At 42.7% G+C, this 15630-nt stretch overlaps 1 protein-coding gene across 1 annotated transcript in view; it reads right to left on the minus strand.

The window, feature by feature from the left end:
- WDR93 (WD repeat domain 93) overlaps positions 1-15630 on the minus strand; it is a 31601-nt gene that overhangs the window by 14923 nt on the left and 1048 nt on the right. Inside the window, exons 3-12 of the mRNA XM_044438903.1 lie at positions 13708-13772; positions 12294-12376; positions 10592-10778; positions 7803-7844; positions 7071-7158; positions 6364-6547; positions 5844-5914; positions 5452-5538; positions 2437-2568; positions 18-231 (exon numbers count right to left, since the gene is read on the minus strand). Coding sequence (XP_044294838.1) covers positions 18-231; positions 2437-2568; positions 5452-5538; positions 5844-5914; positions 6364-6547; positions 7071-7158; positions 7803-7844; positions 10592-10778; positions 12294-12376; positions 13708-13772 — 1153 coding nt within the window. The remainder of the gene's footprint in view (positions 1-17; positions 232-2436; positions 2569-5451; positions 5539-5843; positions 5915-6363; positions 6548-7070; positions 7159-7802; positions 7845-10591; positions 10779-12293; positions 12377-13707; positions 13773-15630) is intronic.

The raw sequence follows: 15630 nt of genomic DNA on the forward strand, positions 1-15630 counted from the left end.
AACTTGTTCTGCATCACCTGTATCCCAGTAGTTTGGTGTTAAATTCTTTGGCCCCCGCTGTGATCAGGTGGAGAGAGCCATCTGTGCACAACACCAGAAGCTGAACTTTGGTACAAGCAGAGGCCTTATTAGAGCAAGCTGTTTTCCTGCCAGGTGGTGGTGAACACGGCATGAACTGGATGCTTCGTATAACATATCCCTCTGGAAGCACAGTTACACCCAATGGGAACCCTAGAAAAGCACAATCATCACCACAAGGACACAAATAAGAGCAGGATCACCTTGGACAAAGCAGGAGGGATGGCTTCTACTATTTTGGGTGATGAGAGCTGGCCTGAGCCTCCCCTTTTCCCCACAAGATAGCAAGAAATTATCTAAGGGCTGGATTTTCAAAACTTGCCACATTGGCTGCTCTAACCTGTACACCCATCACAAAACTGCTGCAAAGGACTTGAAGATGGAGTTCTAAGACACATAATCAGCCCTTAAAAAATGGCATCAGTTATGCATTTGTTTCTAGGCACAATTCAAAAGTGCTTGCTTGCTTAGGTATTCAGGGCAATTTTACTCTGCTCAGCAGAAGCCGCTCCCAGAGTGGCTAACATATTATGAATACAGACATGATAGTACCTGCCCTCACAGTTTCACAAACTGAAAAGCAGCACACAGAAGGTAGAAGGGGTCAGGAAAGAAAAAGGCAGGTTATTTGTAACTGTTGTTTCTCGAGTGGTCATCTGCGCATCACACATATGGGGGTTATGCCCGCGCGGTGCCTGCATTTGGGCAAATTCTCTCAGCTTATTAATATTTTTGGTGGGAACTCCACACCCCCTCCCCCTTGTGGAGTCCCCTCCCCGCCATTGCCAGTCCAGCTGGAGACTGACTGTTTGCTCTCCAACTGGTACTGACATGTTCAGAAGGAACAATTTAGCCTGCTTAAATCCATCCACCAATGAAGACGTGGGGCCAGCGGGTGGGTTGTGTGAATGCTCAGTTGACCACTCGAAGAACGACAGTCACAGGTGAGCAACCTGCCTTTCTTCATCGTGGCCTCTATGCATCACACAGATGGGCAACTGGCAAGCTTTCCCAACCTAGTCATGAGGTAGTCACTGCAGGACAGTTGAAAGGACAACACGACCAAAAGAGCAGTCTCTCCTCGCCTTTATAGCAAGGTGGTAGTGTCAAATGAAGGTACATGGGGTGGACCATGTAGCAGCTTTGCATAAGCCTTGTAGTGGTGTGCTGGTGTGAAGGGCTGATGAGGTAGCAACGGTTCTGGTCAAGTGGCCCTTCGGAAGGACTGGCAATTCTAAGTTGGCAAGAAAGCTTGATGGTTTCAACCATCCACTTAGATAAGAGTTGGGGTCCTATAGGTGTTCCTTTGTCATGTTGGGAATATTCAATGAACAGTCGTTTGGTTTTTTGGAATGGTTCACTTCAGGAGTGATAGAAAGTGAGTGCCCTGCAGACATCAGGAGTATGGAGTGATCTTTCAATCAGACTCAATGCTGCTGGGAAGTATGCTTGATTCAGCTGGAAGGTTGTCACTACCTTTGGAAGAAAGGTTGGCTCCATACGAAGGACCACCTTTTCCTTATGAAAATTTAGGTACAGAAGGTCGACTTGGAGGGCACACAATCTGCTTGCTCTTCTAGCTGAGGTTATTTATTTATTTATTATAATTTTTGTATGCCGTCCCATTTGCATGAGCCTCGGGACGGCTTACATACAATAAATAAATACAAATACAAATAGTGCACATAAAATCCAGATTCAGCCTGGCTGCAAATTAAAAAAAAACCTATAGATGACATTAAAAATTGTTAAATTATTGTTTAAATATAACCTGATGGAGCTGATCATAGCACAGCCAGTGAAGTAGGCCTACACTTCCTCCGCTGAAGCCGGCTCCACAAAGCTTCAAATGACCTGGGACCAGGGTACCTGGGCTCCACCTCTGTTCCCACAGCAACCAGCTCACTTACCAAGATGTCCAGAGACCCTGCACAGAATGCTTCTATCTTCGGGGGTGTAACAAGTGACACTGAGCAGGGCCTTTTCAGTTGAACACCTGTTTCTGGAGCTTCCTCCCCTATTTCATTGCCAAGTGCTCTCGCCAGTGCTTTTTAGGCCACAAGTTAAGCCTGGCTAGCTGTGAATGATATTGGTGAAGACACTCAGGGAGGTAGCAAACCATTTCATTTCCCCTCCTAGGTGACTGCACAGCCTTCCGATGATTTCAGCATTCCTCCAATTAATACTTCCAGCTTTCATACAAGAGGGGCAAGTATAGCCATTGTCAGATCAGTCTTCTCCAGAAATAGTGTAGACATCTAACTTGGGCCAAGGCACTCTCAGGCCACTGCTGGAGCCACACCCTAAAACCTTGGAGACGGAATGGCCCTTCACAACACTGCAAAGGGAGCAGCTCACCAAGAGATTTGTCCCAAACAGTAATGGCCCCGTCTTCACAGGCGAAAGCCAGGTAAGAAGAGCAAGGCGTGACAGCTGAGCATGTAATCACAGCAGCACATGGCCAAACAACATCTGGTTTTGGATCAGAATCTAGAAAGAAGAGAAGATCCTGTGAGTGGTGGAATCTGTGAAAGGGAAAGAGACAGTGCCTTTTCCTTACAGCAGCTGCTGCTCCAGTTTCAGCTTACCTTTCTTCTTGGCTAACTGTACTGTGGCAGCCAACAAGCAGAAGCCAGTCTATTATTTGGAATGCGCTCCCCAGAGAGGTCCGCACGGCGCCGTCGTTATTTGTTTTTCGGCACCAGGCCAAGACCTTTTTATTTAAATGTTATTTTAATTAATTGTTAATTTATTTATTGTTTTAACGTATTGCCTGGATGTTTCTAATTTTTATATATTTGTATTGTTATTTATTTGATGGAAGCTGCCCCGAAGCTTATGCGAATGGGGCAGCATATAAGAATCCCAAATAAATAAAATAAAATAATAAAATAAATAAATATTATTTTATTTCCCTGCTGCCAAAAGTTGAAAGGCTACCCTGATGGGTCCCAGCATGGAGCAGGGTGGGTGCACTTCCTCCCCCCGACTCTTTCATGCCCACAAACACATCTCACTGGACTGTGCTTCTGGACTGCCCCAACGGCAACCACAGGGCCTCATTTGGAGGCTGGGACATGTAAGCTGCCTAGGAGACACTTTGTCCTCACAGCTCCCTCCTTCAGCATCCTATGGGTTAAAATGTAGTCCAGTCTCAGGATACAAGTCAGCTTTCCACGATTTCACGGCTTTGCCGCTGTCACAAGTAAAATGCTCCCCCTCGTTTAAGTTCATGCTACATCTACAGGTAAAACAGTATTTTGCCAGGCAGATGGAACTGACTCTGCAAATGGCAACTCTGCATTAAGTTCCCCTCCCCTCTGCGCTTACTGCATGATGTGACACCATGGGAACATGTATTTCCCTGCCCCACAGGATTGCCTTTTTTGGCAGGGGAGCCCACAATGGGCAGGTTTGCACATACTGGTAACTCATCATGGTAAACCACCATGAGGGTTTGCTGCTGAGTGCCAAGTAGTCATGAGACCAAAAGCTGATCAGGCTCTTCATGGTCGCTTTGCTTCCTCCCTTGCCCCCCCCCCCATCCCCGCATCATTGCTCCTGCTGATAGCACAGGGAGCACTGCGGGGAGGAATGAAGCTCCTCCCTTTGACAACCCAGATCACAAGCTGATTTAAGCCTACCATGGTTGTCAAAGAATCTCCTCTGTGCAAATGGGGCTCATACGCTGAAACACATCAGAGAAGACAGGGAGCTGCTCTGGAGGAGGGGGCAGGGGGCGTTAATCAGTGGTGTGGTGCTGTCAAATGGGTAGATGCCTTTCCAGGCTCCTTTTGGCTGGAAAGCTCATCCCTGAGCATGGGAAGGGGTGGTAAAGCTTTCTTCTAATTATGAGGTTTGCAGTTTTCTTTGACTCGATTCAGTTTGAGCAAGAGAGGGAAGTACAATTCCCATGCTTCCAAATCAGTATTTCCTGTCCTCCCTGACACCAGTTAAAAACTCTCCCTTCTCAAAGGTTCCCAACAGGGTTGTCCTTGTGGGGGAATTGACAGGAAAGAGCGGAGTAGCTGTGGAAGCAGAGGTACCCTGATTTCAGACAAGACCCCAATTTACAGGAAATGTGGTGTTAGCCCAGTCCAAAACGCATCCCACTTACAAATTTGCCAGCCTCACCTCTCTTCACTAGGCTAGACATGTTTCTTGAAGACAATCCTCCTTTTGGCAGGTTTGATGTAATAACTGCTACAAAGCAGGCTTGTCACTATCTAAGCCAGTTCAACCATGTAGCGCATTGTTTCCCTGCTAATTCTAGGACACATTGATGGGAGTGTTTCAGAGACATGGTTCAGAACTGGCAGCAGAGAGCCATGGAGCCCCAAATTTCTTGGTTTTATAACACTTTAACTGCAGGGGCATCCCACAAAGCGTCCTAGGGACTGCCATTTGGTGAGGGCACTGAGTATGTTTTGTTAGAAATATCCAGTTGCCACCCACCCCTCACAAAACAATTTTTGAGGTTCCCTGTGCAGAAAAGTCTGCTTAACCAGACCTGCCAGCCTGTGGCTACAACCTTCTAAGATGACATCCCTAACCCCAGCCTTCACCTCAGGTATGATTCCACCTCTCCAAATGACCTTTAATTATTTGGAGCATCACCCAGTGTATCTTCTCTTGGGAAGAAATCACAGCCCTCTGAAGTCCTGGAGCTGAACTGGCTCCTGTCTGTCAACACTCTGGAATCTAAACACGTTTTCAAACAGCTCCGTAAAATCTGCACCAATCAGCAAGTGACAATCACAATCAAATCAAGAGGTAGCTGTAAACAAGTCTTTGCACACTGTGTGTAATTATGAATAACTACAGTAGAACTCCATTGTCCAAAATACTGTTTCATTTGCTTTGGAAAAGCAGTGCTATGAGGGATGAATGCTTTGCTGCTTTCCCAGTTAGACCAGCATGCTTTGCCCAGAGAACAAATGAACTGCACTGACGCTCGCCCAAAGTATGTAAAGCGTGCATCCGTGTTCTGAGATTTTTGATGCTCCCAGTTGCCCTTTTGTTATTGTGGAGTCTCCTTTGCTACCCAGACCACAATCAATGCTGAGTCTCAATGGCTGAAAGGTACTGTAAGTTTGTAACAGATGTGCAGAATCTCAGGCCCCAGTGTTCCCTCCATCACCTTTCTTCTGGCCACCCTTCACTGGGTGGTTTGAGCTTTAGTGCAGCCTTTTCTTTATCCAGGAAGGTTGGTCCCTTCTCCAAAACAGAACTCAGTCCTTGGCTTCAACAGCTCTGGCCTGTATAGTGAATATGCCCTAGAATTTCATCTGGGAGGGATCACAGTGAAGTATGACCTAGTGCACAGAGCTTCAGCCACTACTCATGACAGTATCTGCACCAACACTGCATTACCTGGTTTCTCCTTTGGTGGACGACTGAGAAGATAGAAGCAGAGATTGTGGCTTGTGCTCCAATGAACACTGAATGCAACAGGCACATCTGGAGGAGAGCAAGAGCAGGCAGTCAAAGACAGGGCATGGGGAAAAGCAGGCGGTTCTAGCATTGTACTTCTCTCCCTGCACCCCAAATGCTATGGAAGCAAAATGGGAAAGTCAAAATCCGCCTTGGGTGACATCTTTATGAGAAAGGTGGGGTAAAAGCAAATTAAAACACACACACACATGGGGGGGCACCTGCAAAATTCACTGAGGTCCAAATTCTCCCCCTGACTGATTTTGTTAATGCTTGAAACAAGAATCCTACCAAAGATTAATGTATATGCCCTAACCAAAAGCAGAAATTACCTGGCTCAGCTTTGTTTTCAGGTCCAGCAGGCAGGGTGTGGCCAGGCAAATGGAAATGAAACATAGTGTGGCTAAAATAAGGAGAGATAATGATTCATTTCAAAAAGCCGCAATATGGCATAGGTTGATAAAAGCCAACACAAATTATACTGAGAATAGCTCAACTGAAATGAACAGGACTTAAGTTAATCATGGCTGACTAGGAATTATGGGTGTTCCACTGCAAAACATTTGGGAGTTGCCAAGCTGGGAAAGCTGGATTGTAGAAGAAATTCTGGTATTTGCTTATTTGCTAAAAAACTTTTATTCCATACTATTTTTAAGGCATAAGGTGGCTTCCAGTTATAATCAACATTATGAAATGTTGTCAAAACATTTTCAAATTGCCCCATGATCTGGACAGTGAACTTTGTCAGCTTCAGCTTCTCTACAGAATTCTTGCTGCTCTACTCCCATGAGTGTGTTACAAAGGCTAGGAGGAAGAAATCAGTCTTATCTGCCCCCCTCCCCACCACCTTACCTGTGCTTTGCCTCTTTGCCATCCAGATCATTCTCTATCTCCAGGAACTGCTGAAAAGCACTGTTAAAAATAGCTTCCTGCTGCTCAAACTGGCACTCTCGGATCATGTGGTTATGTCCCAAACCAATCCCACTGCCATCATCACTCTTCATTAAGGCTTCAAAGGGATTCTTAAATTGGCTTGCTGAATGTGAATGCATATAAGACAGGCTTAGAACACCCCATTCACAGTCATCTGATTCACCTTAAATCTTCTACTCCCACCTTATTCATATGTAGTCCAGAGTAGTGGTATCATTTGGGCTTGGCTTCTCAGGGGTAAAACACTGAAGAGATGGATTACTTCTTCAGTCTTCTGTATATTGCATTTGCCAAGATCCCCCAGGACACGCCAAGGGCCCACCTCCCCAGCTTCTGCTGCATTCGGACAAGGTACCTGGAAAAGTTGGAGGCCATGACTAAGGATGCTTTGCTCCATGCTCCACCTCATGAAGGTTAGGAAAGCACAATGAGCACCCCTTGCTTAAAAAACTATGCAAGAGTTTTTACCAACTCTGTATCTTCCAAGTGGGTTTTGTTCCAGCAGCAACCACAGGGCAACATAAAACTGGTAGTTTACCCAGCACCATCTAACCTACTGAAGTCTGCCTGATAACGCCCCCCTCCCCCCCCCCCACACACACAAAGAGGTTTAGGAGACCTCTGACCTGTGAGCAGTTTGGGTGATCTGACCTTCAACAGCAAAACAGGGGGGATCAACCTAGATTCAAGTCTACTTAGCATCTGTTGTAAATCCTGTAATACAGCAAAGAGGAAAGATGAACTATTTTTAAACCAACTTTTTATTGTAAAATGTCAACCAAAATAGAAGAGGAAAGGGGGAAAATGTTGCAAAAATGTTGCCTTGCCATTTCAAGGCGTGTTCTTTGTTGCATTACGCTACCCACAGGGAACCAAGCAGGACTATTGCCCTGTAGTCAAACCCTTTCTACTTCAGAGAGTTGATCAACCAGCTGATACTGGAACTTCCTCAGTGCTACAATAAAACAGACTTGTCTCTGAAAACATAGCTATGTCATATGTGCCCAGAAGGTCTTTCTTGTTCCACAGCAAGGAACAAGCATGATATAAAACACAGCATGATATAAAGTTTTACCCATCTAAATCTAAACCTGGAGTCAGTAACTCAAGCATTGTAAGCAAAAACAGCTCTGGAAGGCATGCTGTGTGCCCCCACCCAAGATACATCTGTTGTCAAAAGAGCAGCAAGATGGCATGAAGAAACAGCGTGCAGTAAGAGCACTACAGGAATGGTAACTGGGCACTTGGTTCACCATATGCAAATGTGTTCTCAAAGTGGCCCTCTGGAGAAATAATTTGATGACCAGGGCTCTAAGCCTTTCAGTAGCCCTGGACAAGTTTAAGTATGATCTGCTTACCATGTCTTCAAGGCCACATACTGGGACATCTGTACTCTTCTGCTACAGAATGACAAAAATAAAAAGTTAATATACAATATCTGCAGTCCATCTAATGTACCAAGAATACTCTAAGAAGATGCTTCCATAGAACCTCAGCTCAATAAATCCTTAAGACACAGGGTTGTTCTTGCTCTTCCTAGAAGAAAGTGAAAATAAACAGGAACCAAGTATCATTCTGTTTTGAAAAATTAACAAGCAAGCCCATTTTTAAAAAACTGTTTGCTTCTTTTAGCATTACTAAACTAAGGTCTGTTCTTTAATTCTCAGGTACACCAAACAATCTCAGAGAGAAGGGCTGCTTCCTCACAAGAGGAGAACTCCAAGATACCATCACTTCATTTAATATTAATTTTATTTTCAAGGGGAAACAAAGTACCTGGACCATACAAATGGGAGGAAAGCTCTCTTGATGAACCCCTTCAGAAGTAGCTCATTTATCTACTAGGTTTATTTGCAATGGGGGCAGTTCTTAACACAGACATATGCATCAATGCATAGTAAAACTGGAAGTCGCCATTATGAACCTAGAGAAAAATGCTAGGTACCTTTATAAAATATGAATTAGTTAAAAGTGATGCAGTACCAACTTGATTCCTTGGGAGGGGACAATGGAAAAGTTCAAGATTTACAGAGCTCTTCTAGCAATGGTTTTCAACATGTAATCCTATGGGCTAGCAGGGATCCTCAGAAGTATAGGAGGAGTTCTTCGAACAGCATGATCTGTAATGGGAGTTAGGTCTCCTAAAATACTGTTTGGCAACAACTGCTGACACATCCCTTCAACATGAAAGTACAGTAGGGCACTGTGGGTGTGCTCCAGTTGGCATTCCCAGTTCACAAGGAATGATGATGATGATGATGATGGTGCTCAGCGATGCCTGACCAGTGAACTGCACACATAAAGCTGAGGTAAGTATCCCTCAGCAAACAAGTTAATGTGGAAAAGGTTCCCAGGAGGTAGACTGTGTGAAAACCACATGACAGCAGCAGAAGTGTAACTTTGAGAAAAGTTACAGAAACGAAGCAAGGAGAGCTGGTAATGGAAGAGAAACAGAAACTGGCAATGTAACAGAAGGCTGATCAAGTCCCTTAAAGATAAGCATCTTTAGGCAGAACTGACTGAAGCGTGCGTGTGTGTATGCATGTGTGTTTAATGTAAACTAAAAACAACCTTATGATTTCCTTGTCTTCAGCCTGAAAAGCTCTTCAGATAACAAAATCTGAGATCATCAGGCCAACAGAATCTACCAGCTTGCCTCACACCAAGAAACAGTGGGCCTGGTAGCCTGGAAAATTAAGAATCTCATCTGTGTGGCTAGGTAAGGAAGCTGTGCAGCTGTTTCATTCAGGGCATTCTGGTTCATACACATTTTAACACTGACCAAGCTGGTCTTCTATATTTTTAATGAATAAAATCTCTTAATTCTAGGTGCGAACATCACAGTTTCATACATTTAAGTATTTATGTGAGACGTCTTGATTATATAATATTGTATGTAAGTGCATATAAGCCTGTGTTTCTTTGTATACTAAACCAGTGAACAAGTCCTTTCTGGTCAAAATGCATTTGATTCTGATACTGTTTTTTAAATATTTGTTTAATAATTATAGCACAATACATTTATTGTATCTTTTTATGTAAAACCACACATATAGAGGAGACCAATTGTTCCCTTTAATACAGCTTTCACCAATTTGCTTATGCCAATTCTTTTATTGAATGAGTTTTTCTGTTAGGATATATTATCCTGTTGGTCTGCTCTGTTTCTTTCAGGGCTACAAATAGCAAACACCAGTTGTAAATAGTAAATAGGCATATGGAAGGTGGCAGGCTAATACATCGGACTGAATGTGACTGAATGTTTGTCAGCCACTTCTGTGGATTTGCCATATTTATATCCCTCCCTTTTCTCCTCTTCCAAGGAAGCCAAGATGGCTTAAACAGTCCTCCTCTCATGTTTTACACTTGCAACAACTCTGGGAGAAAGCTGAGGCTGCAACAAAGTCCTGTGAGCTTCATGGGGACTAAATCCATGCCTCCCAAGTCCAAATCCAGCAAATTACTATCCCACACTGGCTCACCAAGCAAAAGCTTTAGCAACAAGTCATATCAAAACCTTCTCTTATTTTGAATTGGTTAAGCACAAATCCACAATCCCAGACTGCCAAAGGTGAATGCACTCCTACCAGCTGGGCATGGCAGCTCCCACTGAGCTCCACTAACCTCCATGGGTCGCTTTCTGCCTGGGGCTAAAAAGTTGGAGGTAGGGTGGAAGTTGTCAAGAAACTGGGGAGCTTTACTGTGGTTTATTAAATCAGAAGTGTGAGAGTTGAACCTAATGAGCAGCTATACCAAGTTTAGAAGAATATTGCCATAATGCTACATGGATTAAATTTGTATGTTGGGGTACAGTCACAGAAACTAAGCCATTTCACATCAAACATTAGCATATGTTTAAGAGGTTGTCTGTTCCATTTCGTCCAATCAAACCTTATTTTAACATCTTTCAACAGAAGACCTTTCAACAAAAGATAGCAAGCCAAGCATATTTTAAGAGGTGGAGGCAGCACACAAATTGCTGGCTTCACCAATACATTAACCAATGTCTGTATGTAGCAGATCAGTAGCTACATTAACAGAAAACAGCTTTGGACTCCAGTGTCCTAATCCGGATGGATTTGAAGGCACTTCAGACATAAGTTTCAATAATGTGTCAACAGCTAAAGGGCTGGTAATAACTAATAGCCCTAGAGGAATTACATCTTCCATCTCTTACCACAGACTTCTCCAATAAGGATGGCTGGCTGATTTTTGTCTCCTTTATGAACCCTGGAGCAGATGGCAGAACTGGAGTTGTAACTGTTTGGACATGTTCCGTCTCCTTCATCCAGGAATCCTTAGGCAATCGGTAAATTTCCAGCCAAGCCTCTGAGCTCCCTGCATTGGGAAATCAGAAGAAAGCATTTTAAGTGTTGGGGAAGAAAAAGAAAGGTCTCCCACTCAGGCTTTCTCTCTTGTGATATCCCCTAAAACCAAACGACTCCTTTTTCATTATCTACAACATACTTCTGAAAGAATGAGATCCTACTAATGCCACATTCCTGACAAGTCCACATGTGGTGCCAATTTGCTCAGCAGAATGCGTGCCCACCTACCAGCTATTTCTGGGTTGCTAAGGGCTTTTTACTCTCTCTCCCTCCCTCCCTCCCTCCCTCTTTCTTAATAGTTGGCCTTCAAGCCTCTAGAAGCAGCAGAAGGGTCAGCTGTAAGAGAAAATAATTTCTTTCCTCATTGGAAACAAAAACTCACATGCATTCAAAACATATCGATTTCCCCAAATTTGAAACAATCATATTCAGAAAGTACAGGTCCTATTCAAAAGGTTTGCATCTCAAAATTGCAGCATTGACTTTGTAACAAATATTCCACTACCAAGTAATGAAATTCCCAAATGGAGTTCAAGTTACATGACAAGAACTGGTTTCTTTGCTATTCAAATGTATTTGTTACTTATGATTTACATATATGATTTATTTATTTTCAAATTTTATGTCTCTCAATGGCCTGACAGGACTCTCTGAGAGCTAATAATATATAACAAGCAGTACAAGTACAGGGGGAAGAGGGGAGGAAATCTGCATATATCTAAATGTATTTCAGACCTACATATAGCAAAAGAAGCCTTCCATTATGCTAAAGAAACCCCTATAATTTGATCAAGGGTATTTTCTAAAGCTGTTCTGTTTTCTTCTTATTTTATGGCTTGTGAAGCCTTTTAATTCCCAGTGCAAATCAAAGGAAGGTAGAAACAGCCTCTTCAAAGGACAGAAGAAACTGCCACATCTTTAGTTCTAGTGGCTCAAGAAAAATATCGACAAGGACTAGTTGTTTATGTTCACCAATGCACCAGGCACTCTTCAGTAGTGGGCCAGAAGTACCTTCTAAGGAACACAGTTGAGTCATCAGATGGAATTTGATTATGGTTTTGTTCCATAAAACTTTTTTGAATATTTTTACATGGACTCAATATACACTGTGTTACGGTTTTCACATTTTGCACTGTGGTGTACAGGTGGTTCTAATGTCTGCTAGTGAAATCCTATACATACCTACTCAGAAGAAAACCCCTGGGAAATTCAGAAGGTAAGTGTATTTAGGCTGACAGCCTATTTCCAATAGCCATGCTGTGAGGACTCCCTCCAAGAAGGTGTGATATAAGTATGCAACATAAATACAAATGAACATGTTATGTATCCAAGACAAGTGGGCCATTGTACAGACTTTTCATGTGGATGATTTGATAGAGCAGTGGAGGTACTTTAGAGCAGGGAGGGAAATTTTGAAGGGAAACCTCAGGGACCCATTTCAATAAATATAAATACAGCCATGAACAAGTTCACAGATCTGAGCATGTTTGGCCATATACCCAACAAAGCATTGGTGGGGACTTGCCTTGCAGCAGGAAGCCTGCATAATCACCCGCATGAGAGAGCTCCAGTGCTGTACATGTGCTTCGCTTGCTCATATCATCCTGTGCAAAGGGTAGAAAGAGAATGAAAGCAAATGCATGGTGATCAGAGAACAAGTAAGGCAATCTGACCTCATGTATCTCTTGCACAGCTCCTGGAACATCAAGGTGTTGCCCGAGAAGTTTTAGAATGGTGAGAGCAAAGGACTTCCTCAAGGAAGCCTTGCAGGGGGAGGTTTTATACGGAGAGGAACCCATGAAATCTGGATTGCCCTAGCAAATTCACCACTGCTTCTGGAATCTGAAATGATAACTCATTTTACTATCTAAGGGTCCTCCTGGTGGTTTCACGTGGATCTGTGGTGTGTTTAAAATCCACTTGGAAGAGAGTCTTCAATATATTGCCCCCGCTCTAGAACTATCTGCCTATTGATGTCACTGGGAACTTTGTGAGAGGAGGAGGCAGTTAGGTTTTGGTGGGTCTGATTTGTGGATGTGTGTATGTGCGCTTGCTGAAGATAATGGTATTTAAGCAAGCCTTCCATGAATTTAAGGCTTCTAAGGTTTAAATATAATAATTTGATTTAAAAATGTTTAACTCTGCATTTTGTTTCTTTTTCTCACTTGTCTTCTTTTGCATTATTCACTACTCAGGAATTTCATTACATTAAGAGTGGTATATGAATTTTAAAAATATACATTTGAACTTGGCCAAACTACTAAAGTGATCAGGTGCAGATGACGACTATGCAGTAGTTGGGGGATTTTTTACTTCTCCAGGGTAGAAGCTTTACCCGTTGAATTTCAGATTAATGGACAGTTGTTGAAAGCACTCAATCAGGAAGAAATATAGCATCAACCATAAAATAGGTCATCAAAAGCCAAAATTTAAAAACAAAACTCTCAGTGGTTGGCTGTAGTAGCTTCAAAAACAGCATTGGCAGCTCTTCTCTGAATACAGAGGGGGCTTAAAAGTAAGCATAGGAGACTAATAGAAAAGTGAAGGCACTCAGAAGGCACTTTTAATTCCTCCTTGGACCTTTGGTTTACACATTTAAGCTACTTAGCCAAAGTTACTGTACCATGCCTTTCTTTCACTGACATCAGTGGGACTCTGGTTTGTTTACTCTTAAATTTATTTTACATTCAGCATGACCCTTAATGGGTTTTACCTCCAAGTAAGGTACACTTAGTACTGGGCTAAATATGAAATTATATGAGGCAACTGGAAAAATTAAATATGAAAATTCAATAGAATACATGAAAAGATTTTATTTATGATTACCCTAGCATACAGCACCACAGATCTGGAGGACTGAGGTTTTCAAAAAATCAAGGTTTGGGTAGCATATCCATCTAACATACAGATATATAGGGAAAGGTAGTAGACTCACCACTTCATTTATGTTTTTTATATGCAACAGGTTCTCTCTGAAAAAATAAAAAAGATGGGCAAAACCTAGAAAACAAAAGAGTGGTTGCATTAGACTATTTTATCTCCTTCATGTTCATTGGCACAATGTTTGATAGCTTCTGACCAACCTTATACATTTTTCAGTGTTGCCACTTAGTTCTGGAAAGTGCTGATATGATTTACCTGGGCAAGAAAAAAAGTGCTCTTTTGGACATCTTATACTACCCATTCCTGGTATTCAAGACTCACTTCCAAGAGGGTGGGGCTGTTTTCCCTATGAGATTAGTACAGAGGAGTGTTTGTTTGTTTGTTGCTCTAGAATGCCAAGATCTACCCTCTGGATCCTGCTTTAGAAGGCATAGTTTGAATTGAATAATTCTAACCAAGAACTCATCTGAGCACCAGTACTTCACACAAAAATCTACTGGTTAACCCACGATTTTCTTTATTTCAGCAAAATAACTAGGGGGACTGGGAGGAGCAGGAAACCACTACTGTTAAATAGTAGAGTCAGCAATCCATGACAGCCTTGCACAGATCACTTCTGTCTACATCACAGTCTCCACTCTCCCTGCCACCCCTTCAATATCCACTTCAACTGCCCAGAGTGTTAACTGTCACGGACACCTCTGGCCAAGCAAAGCCAAGAAGGAAAACCAAAACAAATTGTATTACTGAAAGAGAACAGATCAAGAACTATGGCAGAAAGTGGAGGATTAAAATGCTTTCCTAGGCATATTTAGAAAGTACTACAACTCCCAGCATTCCCTATCCAGGGAGTAAGTATGATGGGTGGAAAATGCTAGGAACTGTAGAACAGTTTCTTACTTAAACTTATATAGGATTGCACCTGAGATGATTTAAGTAACCTATAGATATTGCAATGAACAAACAAATGCACACATACTGCAAGAAAGCAAAAAAAAAAAAAAAAAAAAAAAAAAAAAAAAAACCTCTGGGGAGGAAAAATGAGTGCTTTCACAGCAGGTTCTAAACTTGGAACTTACAAGCAGGGCAAAATTTTCATCTGTGCACTGTCACCAAGCTCTGGCCTAAGGAAAAGACAAGCCAAGGAGCCTCCTGGATAGCACTAGGCTGTCATATGGTAAGGCCCAAAATTTCTGGCCAGTTTGGATGGAATGATATCAAGAAAAAGCAAGTGCGCTTGTCCATACTGCTTGACTGCTCCTGCTCAGCTTCTTCTGCCAGCAGGAATTAAACAGACAAGGAACTTGTCACTGTTATGTCTGAACTGCAGTGGCTGGTTGGTTGGCTTTCTAAATGATTCTGACTTGTTAGTTCAGGAAAAGGCCAAGGATCTAGGCTCAGACACACAGCTAAGTAAAGCACAGATGCACTTTTCTTGATCTATTTAGCCACTCCTACCAGCAGGAACAGCCAAGTGGGAGTGTGCAACAGGCACCTGAATTCTTCTTTCCTGTTATGGCCAATCAGACCTAGGCCAGACTTGCTCTGTAGACTGAAAGTGTGGGAGTTATGCCTTTCCTAGTTATATTTTGGCCAAGTCTCAATGCATTCAGCCTCATCTGGCTTTTAGGACCCTGTGCCCCCAGATCTTTGAATCCAGGCATGAAAATGAGCAGTTGCTATCATGTGGAGTAGTTTCTTCCAGGATTTGAATCACACACACATTTTTATACAAATTGGGTAAACATTAGCTTCCAACATGTAGGACTAAATAGGATTATGGGACTGTGAGCCAATATAAAAAACTGCAGGACTAACCTATCATTTAAAGCAAAAAAAAGCAACACACATTCAAGCAAGCTTTCTCCTCCTTGGCCACTGTTTAAAGCACAGGAACCTTCTCAGAACTGCTACCAGCCAGCTCTGTGATCCTGAACATGCCAACTTCTGTTCCCCCTTCTGTAAAATGGGAAAA

This window comes from Varanus komodoensis, unplaced genomic scaffold, assembly GCF_004798865.1.
Source record: "Varanus komodoensis strain SLA01 unplaced genomic scaffold, ASM479886v1 scaffold33, whole genome shotgun sequence".
NCBI classification, from domain to species: Eukaryota; Metazoa; Chordata; class Lepidosauria; order Squamata; family Varanidae; genus Varanus; species Varanus komodoensis.